The sequence below is a fragment of the Crassostrea angulata genome, chromosome 6 (assembly GCF_025612915.1).
Source record: "Crassostrea angulata isolate pt1a10 chromosome 6, ASM2561291v2, whole genome shotgun sequence".
In the NCBI taxonomy this organism is placed as follows: Eukaryota; Metazoa; Mollusca; class Bivalvia; order Ostreida; family Ostreidae; genus Magallana; species Magallana angulata.
This window is the reverse complement of record NC_069116.1, coordinates 31,152,864-31,170,969: the sequence shown is the minus strand read 5'-3', so window position 1 is coordinate 31,170,969 and position 18,106 is coordinate 31,152,864. Positions and strand designations below refer to the sequence as shown.

The following is an 18,106-nucleotide window of genomic DNA, read 5'->3' as shown; positions in this document are numbered from 1 at the left end:
CATGTAAGTTATGAAACTGATATTAATGCCATAGACCATTCATGTAGACGCTTATCTTAAAATGTGGATTAAATTGGAAAGGTACAATTATAAGTAATTTTAATACTGCGCCTTCACCGTCACTAAAAAATATTAAAACACATTTTTAATTTTAAAAAAAAATTGAATATTTGAATGGTTTATTGTGGAGTGTAGATATTTGCTTGTTTCGTTAAGCGTTAGAGATACTTGTGCATTTATATATGTTATTTTTATAAACTGTCGGCCATTGCAATATACAGTAAGCATACATTAGGACAATACACCTTCCTAACCGGCAAGGTTACAAAATTAATATTATAATAAAGGTAATTGAATTATTTCTTTTAGATCATGACAAGCCCTTATTTAAAGCAATATAAGCTGTATTTTATCAGATTTTTATTTTGCTGCAAAAATCTGCTAGTATGATAAGTCTGCACATAACTTAAACTTTTTATGATAAATAAGATTTGATAAAATCATTAATTTTTGTCAAAGGAAATATTTCTCTTCTAGGGAATATATAGCAAATCAATTTTTGTACAGGACGACAATAATTAAATTTTGCTCCAAATAAGGCTTCTTAACGACCTTTTCCACATAAAAAAAATGGCAAACAGAAATTTAAAAACCATGATATTTTTGTCATTTTAGTAGAAAAGAACATTTTAGTAAAAAAAAATTCAACATAAAAAATGCAACTCATATTGCTTTAATATGACCAGGCTGTTAATTCCATCAATCTCGTTAATTGTGCTCCAGCCGCAACAAACTAAGCCAATTAAAACAGAGTCAACATACCCATCATAAAACACAGAAGCAGATTTCTAAAACATTGGTTTAAATTTCTGAATCAATTAATTAACAATAGGAAGGCACAGTGGTGTACTGGAATTGTGCTGGAGTTGGGTCTCATTTTAAAACTGTACGTGAATCTAGAGTGGTCTTCACATCGGCAATGGCACAGCTCATTGACTGTGCCCTATATCTATCAGTAACAACAGTAAAATTATCAGTTAATATCAGCAATTTTCAGCAATAACAGTACAGTGTCAGTAAATATAAGAAATAATCAGTAAAAAATGGCACTTTCAGTAATTTATAGAGCCAGTAATGTTACTTGGTATACATTTAAACATTGTAACTGCGTTTCTGCGGTATAGATTTTTCATAGAATTAATATTATGCTTATTTTTATGAATCAAAAGTAAATTTGCATGTAGAAATATGTTTTATGCCTTTTAAAAAATATTACATATTTTACATATTTTTTGTTTTACTCGTAAATGTAAAGTAGGTTATAGACTGTCGTGTTAGACGCGTTTTGTGTCTACTGTAATTTCAATTTCGAGGTGAAAATTTTCAAGAATCATTGGTACTGTTTTGTAGCAATCGTATCTTCTCGGGCCTTTCCGGCAAGCTCGGAAAGCATATCTAAAATTAACCTTGAAGGTAGTTAAGATAAAGCTAGCCATTTATTATGATATTTAAAATAACTTTGCATCATAAGACCTAAGCTTCTGTTACTTTTAGACATTTACAATAAAATACGAAACTTCATGTGAAGTGATAAAACGAAATTCAAATAGTACAGTTTATTTACAGTAGTACAGTATTCCCAGAATCCCCTACTATGGAGTCGAGCATGCGTATTCCAGTGAAAAAGACTAACGTAGTTGCTAGCGCTCGAGAGCGCTAGCAATAAGTAAATGTATAAAACCAGAGAACTGATCATTTACCGGTGTAACGACGAAAAGTGACCCCTGTATAATAATGACCGGGGGTCATTTTTCTACGTAGAAAAACTTTAAGAGAGAGAGAGAGAGAATTTACTTTATACTTTTGATGACTCGCAATTTTTCAACAAAAGATTTGGTTAAATAGATCAAACACGTTTTTCTTATGTGATCCCTCTTTGAATTATTGGTAAATTTATGAAAATCTGTTTTAAGGTGCATAAGTTGTACTTTAACTCCAAATAATGTTAAAACAAGTTCAAGTACTCAGTAGGCTGTTTTTGACTGCAAAGCCTACACCGTGCTCTCTTGGCTCATCAGAGTGTTTTCCCTTCCGGAAGAAGGTGTAGTCCTTTTCCTTCAACGTACCATAGTCTGCCAGACTTGTTTCCTGTACCCATATTTACTAAAGTTCGTAGACGTAGACGTAAACTTAGACGTAGCGTACGTTTACGTCTAAAACGGTATTCACAAAATGACGTAGACGTAAAATTACGTCATAATCGGACGTAAATCTACGTCTGCTCTATAGGTACGCGTATCTTATCAAACATGGCGGCGATTTTGTTTACACTTGCGAGAGAGAAGAGTCTGAGACGTCAGAGAGTTTTCCGGGACCGGACTAACCCCTTAGAGGTCTTCTGCGACCGAGAACTGATTTGCCGTTATCGATTCCCGAGGCGGACCATCGTTGATTTCATTCAGCAGGTGGACAGAAGACTTTCACGACCTACTAACAGGTCTCATCCTTTGCCTGTTTCATCTATGGTAAGTAATTTCGCTGCTATTGAACCCGATGTATTTCTATTTGCAGTATAATTTTCACTCAAGCATTTCACCCCCCCCCCAAAAAAAAAAAATCCGAATATATACATTCATCACCATGATATTGATATGATAAAACACAATGTTAAACATGCTGTCTGGTTGATTAATTACTGACAAACAATGATTAGTGTCTTGTACAATTATCAATCATGACCCTTCTTCATCCAACAATTTACCAGGAATCCCAAGCATTTCACCCCCCCCCCCCCCTTTTACAAAAAATCCGATATATATATAATCATCAGAATGACATTTATGTGATAAAACAGAATCTTGATGATACACATACTTTTACTGATGAACAATGATCAGTGTCTTTTATGAATACCCATTATGACCCCCCCCCCCTTTTGGGCATCAATTTTTTCACAACAGTATGCACAGACCCTCAAACGGAGGGATATTCTTGTTTTACGGGTGAAACTGTGTTAGGGGTTTTGAAACCTATTTTAAAAATATTATTTGAGATATTTCACATTAATTTTTCAACGAGAATATATTTGCAGATAAAGGATATTGGATGAATATATGAAATTTCATTGTTATTATCTGTAACATGTTGTAATGCATTATTATAGACGACAAGGTTCAGTATAAAGGGGTACACAGTAGTTCCACATACGTGAACTTATTAACAGTTCACAGTTTTACTTCCTAACTTTTAGCGATATGCGTGAAGTCTGGAATACTTCTTTCTGGACAATGTTGTGTAATTACATATAACAGGTATATTCAGTCCAACCTGAGCATATGCGACTGCATACAAATGACAATGAAATTCCACCTACACGTATAATTCTTTCATTTATAAACACACAGAAAATTAATTTATAATAAGATGTTTGTTATTTGGACCACAATGCAAAATTCAGGACTTTTGATAATTGTTATTCCTTTGTGTCCTCATTAAAATTACACGGGGTATAGAAATTTACAGTACAAGAGGCCCATGGGCCACATCGCTCACCTGAGCAACACTAGGCAGGAAAAAATCGGCTTCATTGAGTCACAATACAAAATATCTGGACGTGGTATAATACATGTAGATTCTATACAAAAATATCTGTTTCCCCCTGGATATTCTTATATTTACCAGTATAATTAAGTCCCTTTTCTAACACGATTTTATAGTCGTGTCACATTCAGCATACATGTACATCAAATTCTGAACCCAATAATCATCCAGAGGCCAAAGTTTAAACAATTTTAAAATATATAAAAATGCTATATAAATAAGTAAAAGCATATATAATAACATTTCAGTTTTTGTGAATAATTAATTTGTTTTCCTTTGTACAAACTGAATCCCCTTTGTGGCCCCACACTACTCCTAAAGATTGTGGTTTGAACAAATTTGAATCTACACTATCTAATATTCTTTCACAAAATTTACAGCTTTTCTAGGCAAATCTTTTTTAAGAAAAAGATTTAAAGATATTTCTCTGTATTCCTATGAAAAAAATTGTCCACCCCCCTCCCCCCCCCCCCCCCAATAACCCAATCTTACCCCATGGTAATCATTAATTGTCCAAACAACTATTCTATTGTAGACATTCTGTACCAAAGAAAATTCAAAAACATGTATCTATATTCGTTGAAACTTTAATTTAAATTTGAATAAGCAATAACAGTAACACACGAGAATTAATTTTTACAGGTTTTGACAACTCTTCGAGTTCTGTCCAAAGGAGACTTTCAGTCTGAGGCTGCTGACATACATGGTATTTCTCAACCCTCATTCAGCAGAATTTTTATGGGAGTCGTTGATGCCCTGAATGCCAGCCTTGACAACATCATTTTTCTGATGGGGCAAGAGGAAATTCTTCGGACAAAGGAGGACTTTTTGAGGGTGGCAAACTTCCCCAATGTAGTTGGTGCCATTGATGGAACTCTGATTCCAATCATGGGAATGACTGGAGACGATGAGCATGTTTTTGTGTGCAGGAAAGGGTTTCATGCCATAAACATGCAGGGAATCGTGACCTGAGGTAAATAAAAAATTCTATTTTTAAGTGGACAATCAGTGAAATTACTATGTTGGGTCTATAAAACTATCAACGTTTTTTTAATTGTTTCCTTATGACTGCATTTATATACCAACATCTCATTTCAGATTTACTAACATCGTTTGCAAGTATGGGGGTGCCACACATGATGCATACATACTTGCAAACTCGAGCATTCCCGAGATAATGGACCAGCTGCCAGGTGGAGGATGGCTTTTAGGGGACAGTGGCTACCCCCTTCGTCCATGGCTAATGACTCCTTTCCTCACGCCCCAAGCAGGACAACAGGAGAGGTACAATGCCAGTCACATTAAGACAAGAAACTGCGTTGAGAGGGCTTTTGGTGTCCTGAAGTCCAGATTTCGGCAAGTATAAAAAAAATAGATTTCATTCAAATATTAGACTTGCAGAACAGACTCCAAACATAAAGCATATAAGCAAAATTTCTTACCTGGGTAACACTTCTCTTTTATCTTCTCTTTATTTCTTTAATTTAACTTTTTCCCCGAGACTGCACTTCCAATGGGACAACATCGCTCCCCCATCTGATGATGAGCTTACAATACAGAAAAAGGAGAATTAGGTACAGAACACCCAAATCATAAAATTATTTCAAATTCATTTTTTTATAAAATTATTTTTAAAACATCACTAACCCATTTACAAATGGGCCATACAAATAGTTGCAAAAACATGCAAAATTCTTTGAAAAAATACAAAATAATGTTTGGGACCTGACAATGCATAAATTTATACTTTCCAACAAACGCATGACTAGGTGACGGATCATAATTCATATCCATGTTAATCATAACATCAATATTCTGTTACAGATGTCTGCACAAAACAGGAGGAGCTTTGGCCTACACCCCTTCAAAATGTGTAAGGATTATCGAATGTTGCTGCCGCCTCCACAACAGGGCCATCGAAGACCGCATTCCAGCACCAGCAACGGGACAAGTACCCATCTTCTCTGATAATGACACTTTCAATGCTGAAACTATTGTCAATGCAAACGCAGTTAACACCAGAAACATCATTGTTAGAAGATTTTAATTATTTAGTGGAATTGTCTGTTTATTTGATATATTTGCCTGTCCAATAGTTAGTAATTTTTGATAAGTAATGTGCAACACTCTTTCTTTGTGTATTTTTGTTGCTTGGTGCGTACATGTATATTACAGTCTACAGTTCGGAGCATTCCTAATCCCCATGCACCCCATGAGGATAGCAGACTGTGGCGGGACAATACCTTATTGACTGGGGACTGCCGAATTTGAGGTGGGCGGTAACTGTCCAGTATATATTTGCATCAAAATATATGATTGCAATGAAATAATATTGATTGATTACGTAAACAGTGAATATATAATTATTAGGAACTTACCTGGATTACACATAGAAGTTAAGATTTGACAGAAATAAGGCAATTCGTTTCTTGATTGAGCGATTTTAGTTTTGATAGTCTTAAGATAGAAGCTAGCGAAGCGCGACCTCTAGCGAAAGAATGGATTAGAACTTTCCAGCTAGAACGAGGTACTTAAGAAAGCGGTTTGACTAATTTACGTCATGGCGAAATGTGTAGGACGGATTCATCATGCATCGCGGCAAGATACTCACACCTTGGATGGGACATATTTGGTTAACACAAAAAAGTTAATAAATAAAATGTAAAAAATGTGATGCGATTTTAGTTTTGATGTAAAAATTTATTTTTAAGAACGGGTTGCCCAGGAACGTGGTTTGACGAATTTACACAATGGTTGAAAGTGTAGGGCGAGATATTTTGGATATGACAACTTTGGTGAAATTTTCCAAAACTTTTTTCTTAGAATTTTAGTCATTTTGAACTTAGGAGTCCGGCCATAGTGAATATAGTACATATGTACTAAAACAATTTGTTAGTCCGACTTCTCTTAAACGCCAAAATTAAATTTTTAATTTAAATGTGTAGTTCGTAAAAAAGGGATAGATATGAATATTTGCAGTGTATGAAAAATAAGGTTTACTCGATGGTTATCAAGAGAATTGCATGCGAGAATTATCTTTCTTTGGCTTACTGTATGCTATTCCGAAATACCTGACATTTTCCTGGATTTTTTTAACGATTTTGATATTTTACTTGCCAGATAACCTGGATGTATCATTATGACGGGGCTTGATTGATAGCAGTTAAATATAGATGGCCCAGGAGCAGAACTAGGTTGATGCCGAGATGCAGGAATACATGTAGGTTCAGACCATGAGTACAAGTTAGGCGCAGATACAGTATGGGGAGAGCAAGATGCAACACTGGTGGACGCGTTTTTGAAACACTGTCACTAGATTTGCTAATGCACTAGTTACTGTTTAATTACCGGATTCAAACCAGGTACACGCGTCCTAGACAGGCGAGGACTTCCGTTTCGACCTCTTAATGACTAGATATTTTAAATCAATTTAATTCATTATTACGTTTCTTAAAGCAGATTCTAAACATTAATAAGTTACCAAAGAAAATTTATTTTTATTTCAGATGAATCTTGCGTTCCTCTGCACACGATGAATGTAGAAGGTTTTTAATGGTCTTTTATAAGCAATTAAGCTGCCTTAAGCTGAAGAATTGTAATATTGTGAACCACAACATGCTTCTGAGTTGAAATAAATACCTTAAGTAGAGTTGTATTATTTTGATAATATAAATGCTATTACCGTTTCATTCTGCAACTTTTGTTTTTGCTGATATTAACCTTACAGTATCAAATCATATTAATAGTTACCGTAGTGACGTAGTCGCATAAAAACAAAGCGAAAAGAACAAATATCTTCAAAAGATAATAGGTAATATATTAGAATATTGCTTTGACTTGTTCTACTGAAGTATTAAAGCGTCGATTTCATTCATGGCAACATCATTATTTTATCGTGTTTTTTTTTATTCTTTTTTTTTTAAAGATGAGAAATATTGGAAAATTGGTAAGTCGGTCGAATAGCATTTTAACCATTGAATAATTGTAATGTTCTCTACTGATCACCCAATAAACTATAAGTTGTTTCAACTCTGTATACCGTCTTTCAAGGAGAGAGGTAATCAGCCATTATCTAATATCTGATAAGTTATAACAGACACATATCTAGTATCTAAAAACGAGAAAAGTTAACATACATGTATATTGCCTCGACCAAGTGCATGGCAGTAAATTATATTAGCATATATTCCATCGACCGTTTGCATGGATGTAAACTTTAAGAGTGCTCTATGATCGCCACCGTATTTTTTTTACTATATATATCTCCTTAAAAAGAAGAACTCTTTTTACAGATCAGATTTACAAACAATCAGATATTTTAAAGGTAAAATATATGGACTGCTTATTTATTAAAGGATAGCTTAAAGCGTAACAAATTAGTATATTTGCATATCTATTGTTCTTTCCCACTGTAAGTCCATACGGAGGAACTGCAATTATTTTTCTATAATCGCAATTGGTCTGTCTGTAAACTATGACGTCATAAAGATGCAAATATAAGTCGCGCGCATCATGGAATATGCCGAAAGAGCAATTGCTATTCATAACGCCTTGTTCACTAAAGAACGTTGTTTATTTCTTAATTAAACATTCAAATTAGATCTGATCGGTAATTATATGTTGTCCACCCAGCATCCTTAAGACATCATTATCAACATATTAAACTTAGCTGTATGCAAATATAAAGGTAAGGTAATTTAAACTGAAAATAATATAAAAACTGATTGAATTTCTTATGCCGTTGGTGATTTTAGCGGATTAAACTCCGAGAATAAAGAGTCTTATCCATATCAACATCAGTAGCAGATGGTAGCGGTACATACATGTATAACGCGGTGCATTTGCGCATGTTAAAAGTGAAATTTTCTTAAAAGACAAAGGGGTCTTACAACAGGTGCCATCTTTCCTGGGCGTACAATGTTTGTCTCCATAACGGAACTTAACAGATAGTGTGTTAAGTCTAATTAATTAATTAAAAACTAAATCAGTTAAAAAAATTAGGAAAATAAATAAAACACTAAGCTCACTCTATTTTCATTCGTCATAGCATTCTTTAATTAAAGGTAACAATAAATGGAAGGCTGGATTTGCTAAGCATTTCAAGATATGAACGTTTCAAATTCGTTTTCAAGTCCGACAGGCAGAGGATATAAATTAGATTTTTACCAATTACATTTTTAAAAGTATTGGAAATATGTTATTTGGTATGACTTCTTTCATTTAATCTGTCTTAGTTTAAGTATTTGCAAAGGATTCTTCCAAGAAAAATTTAAGTGATACTTGGGACAGGTGATATAAAGTTCTCCAACAAGCTATGTGTCATTGAAATCTTTACTAAAACAATCCTTATCAGGTTATATTTTTAAAAATATTTTAAATGCCAGACAGACCACTATAGACGGCAAAACTCATTTTTGTTAGTGGCAACACCTCCTTATTTCTTACACTAATCATATGGGTATGATTTGGTGATAGTTTTGAGCGTTATCATTATGAGATTGGGTATGTTTGAGCAAACGATTGTTAAACTGTAATGGCCAAAAAAAGATCAATCAGCTTTAATGTCTTATTAAACAACGATATAAACTAATCTTGGGTAACTATTGTCTGAATATTAATTATATCTTTGAATCAAAAAATTTTGTTTTAGTTTAATTTCATTTAAAATGCATACAAATAAATAATATTTTATTGTAATCTTATTTGAAAAAAAAAATAATACGTGAATTGGAATAGCACATATTGATAAAACAAAAGCATTTAATTTATCATGAATAAAATTAACACTTTCAGTTTAACACATTCATGTTTACAAGTATTAAAGCAACTGTATGTATATATTACAAAAGGAAGTTTGCATTTCAAAAATATCACAGAATGTCTATTTCACACTTATCAAATGTGTGGAGTGCTTCTGTCCAATGGGTAAAGTAGATTTGGAATTCTCATCTCGTCTTGCAGACGACCATTTTACGTACGCCTCTTCAGCTTCTTTTCGCGTCTGCGCAGATCCACACAAAGAGTCCGGTCTAGGTGACACCGGATATCGAGGCTGTGGTTGAGCCGTTCTTTTCAATCGCAACCACTCAGAATGTGGAATGGCGGCGCTACTTTTCCCGTTGACTTTTTTGTACCGGTCCTCTTCTTCCAAAAACTTTCGTTGCTTTTCTTGTCTAACTAGCTCCTCTTCCTTTCGTTTCTTAGCCTTTTCAACCCAATCATCATGTGATATCTGGCGAGGAGCTCTTTTTACAAACTCCTCCTTTTCAATGGCCTGTAGCTGTTCGAAATCAGCACGAAGTATTTTTTGGATTAAATATTTCTTTTCATCATGGTAATCCATCCATTCTTCGTACGTAATGGCCGTCATTAGTAATTGCTGACGTTTCTCTTCAAGTTTTTTCTTCTGTGCCATAAAGTCTTGCAAAGTTCTTAACCTTTCAACATTTGGGATTTTCTTGGACTTTTGTCGTCGACTTATCCAACTGTTGTAAGATTTCATATTGTGGATGGGATCTGGATTACTTCCATCTCCAATGTCAGTTGACCCTAGCTGAATCAAACCATGAATAGGACGAGTTATCTGTCTTGGAGGACCATAATGAGCTTCCTTCTTCTTCTGAACCCATTCCTTGAAGGCATCAGAGTCTTCATCAGCATCGCTATTGCTCGAATCCGATGACTCTGATTTTGTTCTCCGCCGCTCTTCTGCTTGCTTTTTGCGTAACCAACTTTCGTGTGAAATCCCTGAGTTTCTTGATGAGGAGGAATGAGCACTGTCCGACCGATTCGCAGCTAAAGATATCCTTCTTTTGAATTCCTTAAACGACTCCATTGTTTCTGGTTTCATAAGGTTCTTCACAGATCTGTAAAATCATTTATAAGTACAGCATCTTTAATATATTTGAAATCACACATAATGTTACCAGAGGTTCATGGGATTAATACATGTGACACAGTAAAAAACGTTGACGAAAAAATATTTCAGGCTACGCTAAATCTATTTCATGTGCTTGACTGTGCATACCACTGCTGACTAAAACTTGGTATTTCAATAGATATTAAATTTTGCTTGTGCATTCTAACCATGCACATCGTATAACTACAAACTTATCAAACTTAAGATATAGTTTTAAAGAAATTACCTTGCTTTGGCAGAAAAGCGAACATTTTTAGGTGAACATGGGCCTTTAGATTTCAAACTGCTTTTCCTACTGGTAGGACGATTATGTTCATCTTGCTCCTTTGGAGAAACTGCAGGACTGTCGTCTTTATTGTTACCTGTATGTCCATTTAGTTTTTCTGCGGGATTTAATTGCGTTTTAATTGAATCATTGTCCATATTGTCAACGGATTTGACCACTTCCGATTTATGTTCTTCAACAGAAGATTTCGCAACAACAATCTCTGACGAATCCTTCCTGAACTTAATAATACGGGCTTTACTTGAATGAGAAGGATATTGCTTACTTTGAATGAGTTTGTCATTGTTTTCTAGAAAGTTTCGATATTTTTTCTCCAAAGCAGAATCCAGTTCTCTCGAGATCGGGCTGGTTTGCGATATCACCCAAAAACTTTCCACGTTTGATTTGATCACATTGTTGTTTTTATCCGTGCGAGCTGACAGTAACTTATGTGGTGTCTCCTGCCTGTATGATGACGTTGTAGCATTGATTGATCGCGAATTACCCCCAGCAGATGTCGCCTTAGGTTTATAGTTCTTTTTAGAATCAAATTTATTAGGATCGTGTAAATGTGAAGTGCTAAACACTCTTTGTTTGCCGAAGGAGTCTGTATCCTTTTGGCCTCGTAGATTTAGCTGCATTAATCGCAGCCTCTTTTCGCTTTGAAAAGATTGTAGGGATTTTGCCAAATCCACGGGACTTTTTGAGTACACATCTTTGATATGAACACTTGCTCCTGCATCTAACAGCATGTTCACAATATGAATGCGATCTTTACAGACGGCAGCGTGCAGCGCTGTTCTTCCAAAATGTGTACGTCCATTCACATTTACACCTGTAATCAAAAGAAATTACGTTTTGAATTAATAATTTAAAAAAAAACCACAACATTAATTCAATTTTTGCTCTGTGATAAATCAATCAAGAACCTAATTGATAGAGAATGCATGATTGCAGTGTAATTAGAACTTGTCTAAAAACTATTTAAAGTTTTGGAAAAGTACCTATCGATGTAAGTAAATTGCACATTTTCATTAGGCCAGTAAAGGAGGCTACGAACAAGGCCGCCGTTGATCGTTCTTGGACCATTTGTTCTATTTTCTCGTCAGTCTGTCCAACAACGACGCTCCCCTTCATATGAACCCCGCCACTGTGATACACGTACTCCGTGTTGTTCTGTATCACCGCTTGGTACAGTTCCTCCCAAGACTCCATGATCTGGACACGCAGGAGATAGCCATCTCTGACGTTCTCCTGGATGAGTAACCGCTCCTTGTCACTGAGACACTCCCCGTCCGGGTAAGTTAGCCGGTATATATAGGAGGGCAAGCCCGCGGCCACCTCCAGTTTTCCTTTCACTTCGTTAACGTAAATTCCCGAGGGAAGGCGGCGTAGGGTACATACTTCCTCTGTTGGTAAGACAACGAACAGCGTAAAAGTTCCGTCCGGACTTCTTAAATCCGTTAACGCCATGTTTATCCTAGTAAGTTCTTTTGGCTGCCTTGTGCTGCAAATTGAAAAAAAAGTTCAAGCCATTGTATCGCCGAGTTATGTGTGCATTGCAGGTGATCCGCAATCACATTTGCAAATATTGGTTTTGTCAATGCGTGTCTATTGATTACATATCAAAACTTTACAAGGGTTGGGAATTTCGTTACGTGATTAACACTGAATGTATTTCGATAAATCTACCTGTGCGAACTGTTGAGGTTTCCACAAGTGAAATCCCCCCACTTAGTGAAGTTATAAATATTTCTGCCGACAAGTGCGTACTTTACAATTTATTTAAGCCATGTGAGAAGCAATTGTCTGTTTTGGCAAATTGTTTTGAATTGGTATTCCTAATAGAACAAGTTCACTATACTTATTCAACGAATGGACTTTATGGGCTTCTGCCAACTCTGTCGGTCTTAATTTGTAAGAGATATGATTTAAAGTTCCTCCAAAAGCAGTAGAAAATGAAATTTGAGAGGTAATAGTAATTAAATTCACCGATCATCTATGTTTAGTTATGTGTGTGTTTGCATTAAAAATCACATTCATAGCGACAGACTTATTTAAGTAATCTTGAGTTTGCCATAATTTAATTCGAATTGATATCTATGTACATTGTACGCTTATCGTTTTCAAATTTTAAGATCCGTGGAACCTGAGTCATATCGGCAGTGTGTGTGTATTTGGTATTTTCTATTGATTCAATTCAAATTTAATCCAATAAAGTTTAAATTAATTTAAACCGGACTTTTCCAGAGGGCACATTTTGTATTGTTATTTTTAAAACGATTATGGGTTTAATTGCATTTAAAATGACTTACAGCGGTTTTACTTAGTGAGCCGGTCTATTAGGAACATGTGAACAAACACGAACTTGCATTACGGATATTGATCTTTATAATTCAATATTTACAACAGATTTAAAATGCTAGACATTTTCTTTATTAAAATGAAATGTTCATAATTTGTTTGACAATCCAAAATTACTCAGCAGTTGTTGATAAAAGTTTAAACAAACAACAGTCAAACAAACCTAAAAAAAAAAAAAAATTCAAATAAGATTTACCATTTGATGTTAATTGACTGGTAACCAGTATATTTCACATCCAAATAGGTTTGTAAAATCCGATACAATTCACATCATTATAAACCTTCTCAGTAATAAAGCACTTCTCCAATATCCTTGCGTTACTACCACAAGTAATCAGTTTTACTTTTTCTGTCTTTCGCTGCATGATAGCGACGAATTTGAAGTTTTAAATTTCAGAGTACACAAATCCATTCAAAAGTCTTCAAGCAAGTCTCTTCGGCAATCCTCGAACAAAGTGCCACAGATAGATTTAAATGCTAACAAAGCTTAGTTAAACGAAGAGGAAAGCGTGGCATTCGTATATATATCCATTATCTGAAAGGCATTGAAACTTTAAACCAGTCCTGTCATTTTGAGCATTGTGCGTTTATCATTTTGAAATATACCTGTTTGCCATAGAATTATCAGGCGGAACCTAATAGAAAGGTCATTATTAATTATCATTTCTGATCACTGCGTTGATATGATCGACAAATCTATTCAATATAAAAGTATATTACATAGTACATGTATGATCGAAGAAAAGAAGACTTGAATTGTGTTCATAAGCTGAAGATTCACTTAGAAAAATTTAATTCTACAGACGATATTGTCGTTGTGATTGAAAGAATTGACACGAACGAATGTCCTTTTATATTGACACAAATCTTCATTTATATTAGCACAGCATCGAACTAAACCAAGGCTTGAATGTTGCTATGACAGTTTAACGGCAATGAGACATTTTGTCGTAATTGTAGTTGGGAATGTTTCCCTTATTTTTAAGTGAGTGAAATCAAACCTCAGCTATGACAGTTAGATACATTTAGTATATACAAATGTATTTTCAAATTATTAATGTGAAAATTTAAAAGGACAAACGTTTTGAGAAGTTTCCAGAAAATAACACTTAGTAAATTTAAACTATCAGTGTTTACTTTAAAGTCATATTAATTTAATTCAACTTAATGACATTTCTGGTAAGATAAAGATTAAGACGAAACAAATTTTCACCGACTCAAAAATTAAAGAAATTTCGCCACAAAACTGAAATTTAATGTTAGCGCAGATTGGAGCTCTACATATGCACCGACAAGCTCTTAGGACTAAATAAATGTGTTTAATTAAATTTGTTTTATTTTCTAGAATTTAAAACTTTAAATAATGAAATAAATGATTGGAAAACAAAAGAGAGTAAGCTGCAGATTGCTCGATACAATCGTCACTATTTTTCTTCTACTTCAAATCAGTTTCCACTACAGTAACTCCTTTTTTTTTCTTTTTTTTTTTTTTAGAAGTGGCTGATAATTAGTGATTCGCATTTTCATCCATGTCTAAATAATTTCAATCTAATTCAAATAAGAATTCTATCTGCTGCCTGGTGTTAATACGTCGTGTGACGTGAAAGGTATCTTTAAGGGTGTTGTTTACTCAGGGTTTGAGTTCTCAAATTCAGATTGTTATAAAGTTCAATATCATGAGTAAAATTTGTTCAAAACACAAAAAGTATTTATGAAATGAATTATTATTGACATAACATTCGATATTTCTTCACTATTATGGAATTAGGCTCAAACAAAAATAGACTTTTAGCCAAACAGAGGAAATTCGGACTAACATTCGAGATTTTGTTTCCCGCTAAAACCTTTTTGGCAGTACTCCAATATTAAAAGTTAAGAGTTTATATTTAAGACTATATATTGTCTGTTAAATTTGTCTTTTTTGTGCTTTTGCTATCAAAACATTAATGAATATCAGAGTATGTCGTCCATCTTTAGTTTTTCAGAAAAATTTACTTTTAGTGTTAAGAAACGTGTGTCTACATATAGAATGCAAAATTCATTTTGTTTTTATTTCTTAATGTCTTGATAATATTTTTTTTTAATGTATTGTTTAGTGAATACATGTATCATCTGTAAATATTATCATACCACAAAATGGAAATTGCATGTATGTGAAAACGCAATATTTGGCTCCCGCTGGTGTCAATATACAATAACAAGTCAATGAACATCCAGTATCTCACGTGTTTGTCACATGTTTGTTTCGGCAAGAGTAATCGTTCGTTTAATAATAAACATATTTAACAAACGCTACCAATGTTTGATAACTCTTGATTTTCTGGGAATTATTTGTTCATAGTATAGATTTTGGTTCTCATTTAGAGACTTTGTAATAATAACATATTACACGCACGTTGGATAAATAAATGAATTGCATGCATGAGCATAATTTATGTATTCATCTATTTAATTTATCAACATATCGTTCACCGATATCAAAATTCTAAGAAAGTAAAGATTCCGGTTTTCATAATATATATAATCTGCTTGAGAGTTATTTTAATATATGTCTTCACTACCTGGTCATTTTGATTAAGAGCCGAAAAAGACACTTAAAATTATAAACTTTTCGAATGTTATTACATTAAAATACTAAACAGTTATAGCCAAAATAACTATTGCTGTAGGATTGATCACACATTCCTTCTAATTTTGTATCAGTCCTTAATAGGAAAAAAAGCGAGTTTATTTTGTTTTTTGAACAAGCGTTAAAGGGGCTTTGTCACGATTTTGGGGAAACTCTATTTTTATGTTTTTATTATTTACAATGATTTAGAAATGCATTTCTAATGATAAAAATTTTTTGAGAGTCATTCGTACAGTTAAAAGCAAGATACAGGGCTCACATTTCTTTGTCATGTAAACAAGGCTCGTGCCCTTTTTTTTTTTTTTTTTTTTTTTTTACATAGGTTCAATATACCAATCTTATTGTCTATCTTTTCATATTTTAAGCATAGATAAACAGTTCCTAACGTTTAACACATTCGTTTAAGGTTTAAAGCTGAAATTTTTACTTCAACGTTCAAAATGTAAACAAACGCTTTGTTTACATAGCGAAAAATTTCAAGCTCTGAAACTCGCTTATAACTCAACAAATGACAATCAAATTCCGGTTGCATATTAAAAATGCATTTCTGAAGCATTGTAAATATGTATCAAAAGCGGAAAAATAATTTTTGACTAAAATCGTGACCATGCCCCTTTAAATTAAGGTTGTTCTAATTTTAATTTACTGAGATCTAAGCTAGTACTGTTTTTAAAAAAAAAAAAACAGATTTTGTTACTTACAATTAATTTTTTCCGTTAATCAAGGCAAAATACCTTGTATAATTCTTCTTCAATTGACAGATTGTCATTTATCGAAAATAAAAATTATATATGGTTGTCAACAAAGTACTTAGTCTAGCAAAACATTTAAAACGATCGATATCATTGTAGTTTAATCTGTTATTTGCCACAGTAGAATATTTGTTAAACATACAGCATATGAAAAGCTATATATTTTTGTCCTAGAAAAAATAAAGATATAAAAAGTTTAAAATTGTGTTCGTTTGTGTTTTTCCTGATTTTTATGTTATTGTTGCTGATTTTCTGTCATTTGTTTAAGATACATGGAACTCTATCTGAAATTTTCCAGCAAAGATTTCATTTTTCTATGAAAAAAATGGAAACTTAACTTTATGTATTTCAGTCAATTCATAAAGATGCTAGCGATAGTTTTAATATTTCGCCATTAACTAATTGTGGAAGTTTTTTCTTAATTTTGGTTAAAAAAGTAAAATCAAAAATAAATAATTTCTACATTGTAAATCAACTAACTCGGATTTAAAAACGGTAATATTATAGGACTAATCAAACCATCTTTTTGCATAACTATATTTCCGATATTCTTTAGATTGATATTGTTTTCAGTTCTTTTCGTCAGGGCCATGTGAAGGTAAAACAAGAGGCCCATGGGCCACATCGCTCACCTGAGGAACAATAGGTATGATAAAGTCAGCTTAATGGAGTCATAATACAAACAATCTGGACAATGTACAATAATACATGTAGATCCTGTATAAATAAAATCCATTTTTCCCCCTTGGAACTCGGATAGCCCTGATTGTTGCCAATATTTACAAGAGCAGACTTTAATCATCGCCCCTGCACATATATAGGGACTCAACGTTACGCAGGCAGGGATGACCGCACACCTACGCAACTCAACAGGTACCAACGTTTACGCAAGCAGGGATGACCACACACTTGCGCCAACAGCTCAACCTAACGCAAGCAGGGAGTGCCGCACACTTGCGCTAGAAAGGCCTGAACACCAGCAGGAATGACCATACATTAGTGCTCCGCCGCAACCACCACCAATACAAGCAGATATGACTACACACTTGGATTTATACGATACAGGGCAGGAATGACCGCACACTTTGTATCGAAGGTTAGAAAACACGTAGATTAAATATAGCAAGGATGTTCACACACTCAATCTATCCATACCTGTTCAAGTTTAACCCCTAAAAGTCGCTCATCGAAATGCAATAGACACTGTCCCTATATATGTGCCAACCTAAAATAATTCATAGTATCTAAAAATTGGAAATCAAAAATAAACTAGAACTGTCCTAATGGGACTAATACCCCCGCAAGACTAATTTCAAATGGGACAAAAATAAAGGTTTGGAACACATACAAAAAAAAAATTCTAGAATTGTAAAAAAAAAAATTAGTTAACAAAGAAAAATTAAAATCAAAATTGTCAGAATCTCACTGTAAATACATATCTATAACAGTAATACATTTACAAATGTATGTATCTGATGATATATATATTTTTTTAATTTAATTGATTTAAAGAAAAACCAACAAAATGACAATAACCCCTCCCTTTGCAGTAAATGGAAATACTAGTAGCCAAGCAA

At 33.8% G+C, this 18,106-nt stretch overlaps 2 protein-coding genes across 2 annotated transcripts; one reads left to right on the top strand and one right to left on the bottom strand.

Moving 5' to 3' along the window:
* Window positions 1-2,309: 2,309 nt before the first annotated feature.
* Window positions 2,310-4,572, top strand: LOC128187451 (putative nuclease HARBI1). The gene is made up of 2 exons (XM_052857891.1): window positions 2,310-2,525; window positions 4,243-4,572. Exons 1-2 carry the CDS (start codon window positions 2,310-2,312, stop codon window positions 4,570-4,572), a joined length of 546 nt encoding a protein of 181 aa, XP_052713851.1.
* Window positions 4,573-9,237: 4,665 nt separating this feature from the next.
* On the bottom strand, window positions 9,238-13,623 carry LOC128190433 (uncharacterized). The gene is made up of 4 exons (XM_052862478.1): window positions 13,345-13,623; window positions 11,789-12,291; window positions 10,746-11,619; window positions 9,238-10,466 (listed from the first exon to the last, which is right to left on the bottom strand). Exons 2-4 carry the CDS (start codon window positions 12,255-12,257, stop codon window positions 9,482-9,484), a joined length of 2,328 nt encoding a protein of 775 aa, XP_052718438.1. The 5' UTR covers window positions 12,258-12,291; window positions 13,345-13,623; the 3' UTR covers window positions 9,238-9,481.
* Window positions 13,624-18,106: the final 4,483 nt, after the last annotated feature.

Bases quoted from the DNA above. Each gene is read 5' to 3' on its own strand.
- LOC128187451 (XM_052857891.1), top strand. From the start codon at position 2,310: ATGGCGGCGATTTTGTTTACACTTGCGAGAGAGAAGAGTCTGAGACGT. The intron at 2,526-4,242 runs GTAAGTAATTTC...TAATTTTTACAG, and splicing joins CTTTGCCTGTTTCATCTATG to GTTTTGACAACTCTTCGAGT.
- LOC128190433 (XM_052862478.1), bottom strand. From the start codon at position 12,257: ATGGCGTTAACGGATTTAAGAAGTCCGGACGGAACTTTTACGCTGTTC. The intron at 11,620-11,788 runs GTACTTTTCCAA...TTTTGATTACAG, and splicing joins CAATTTACTTACATCGATAG to GTGTAAATGTGAATGGACGT. The intron at 10,467-10,745 runs GTAATTTCTTTA...ATGATTTTACAG, and splicing joins CGCTTTTCTGCCAAAGCAAG to ATCTGTGAAGAACCTTATGA.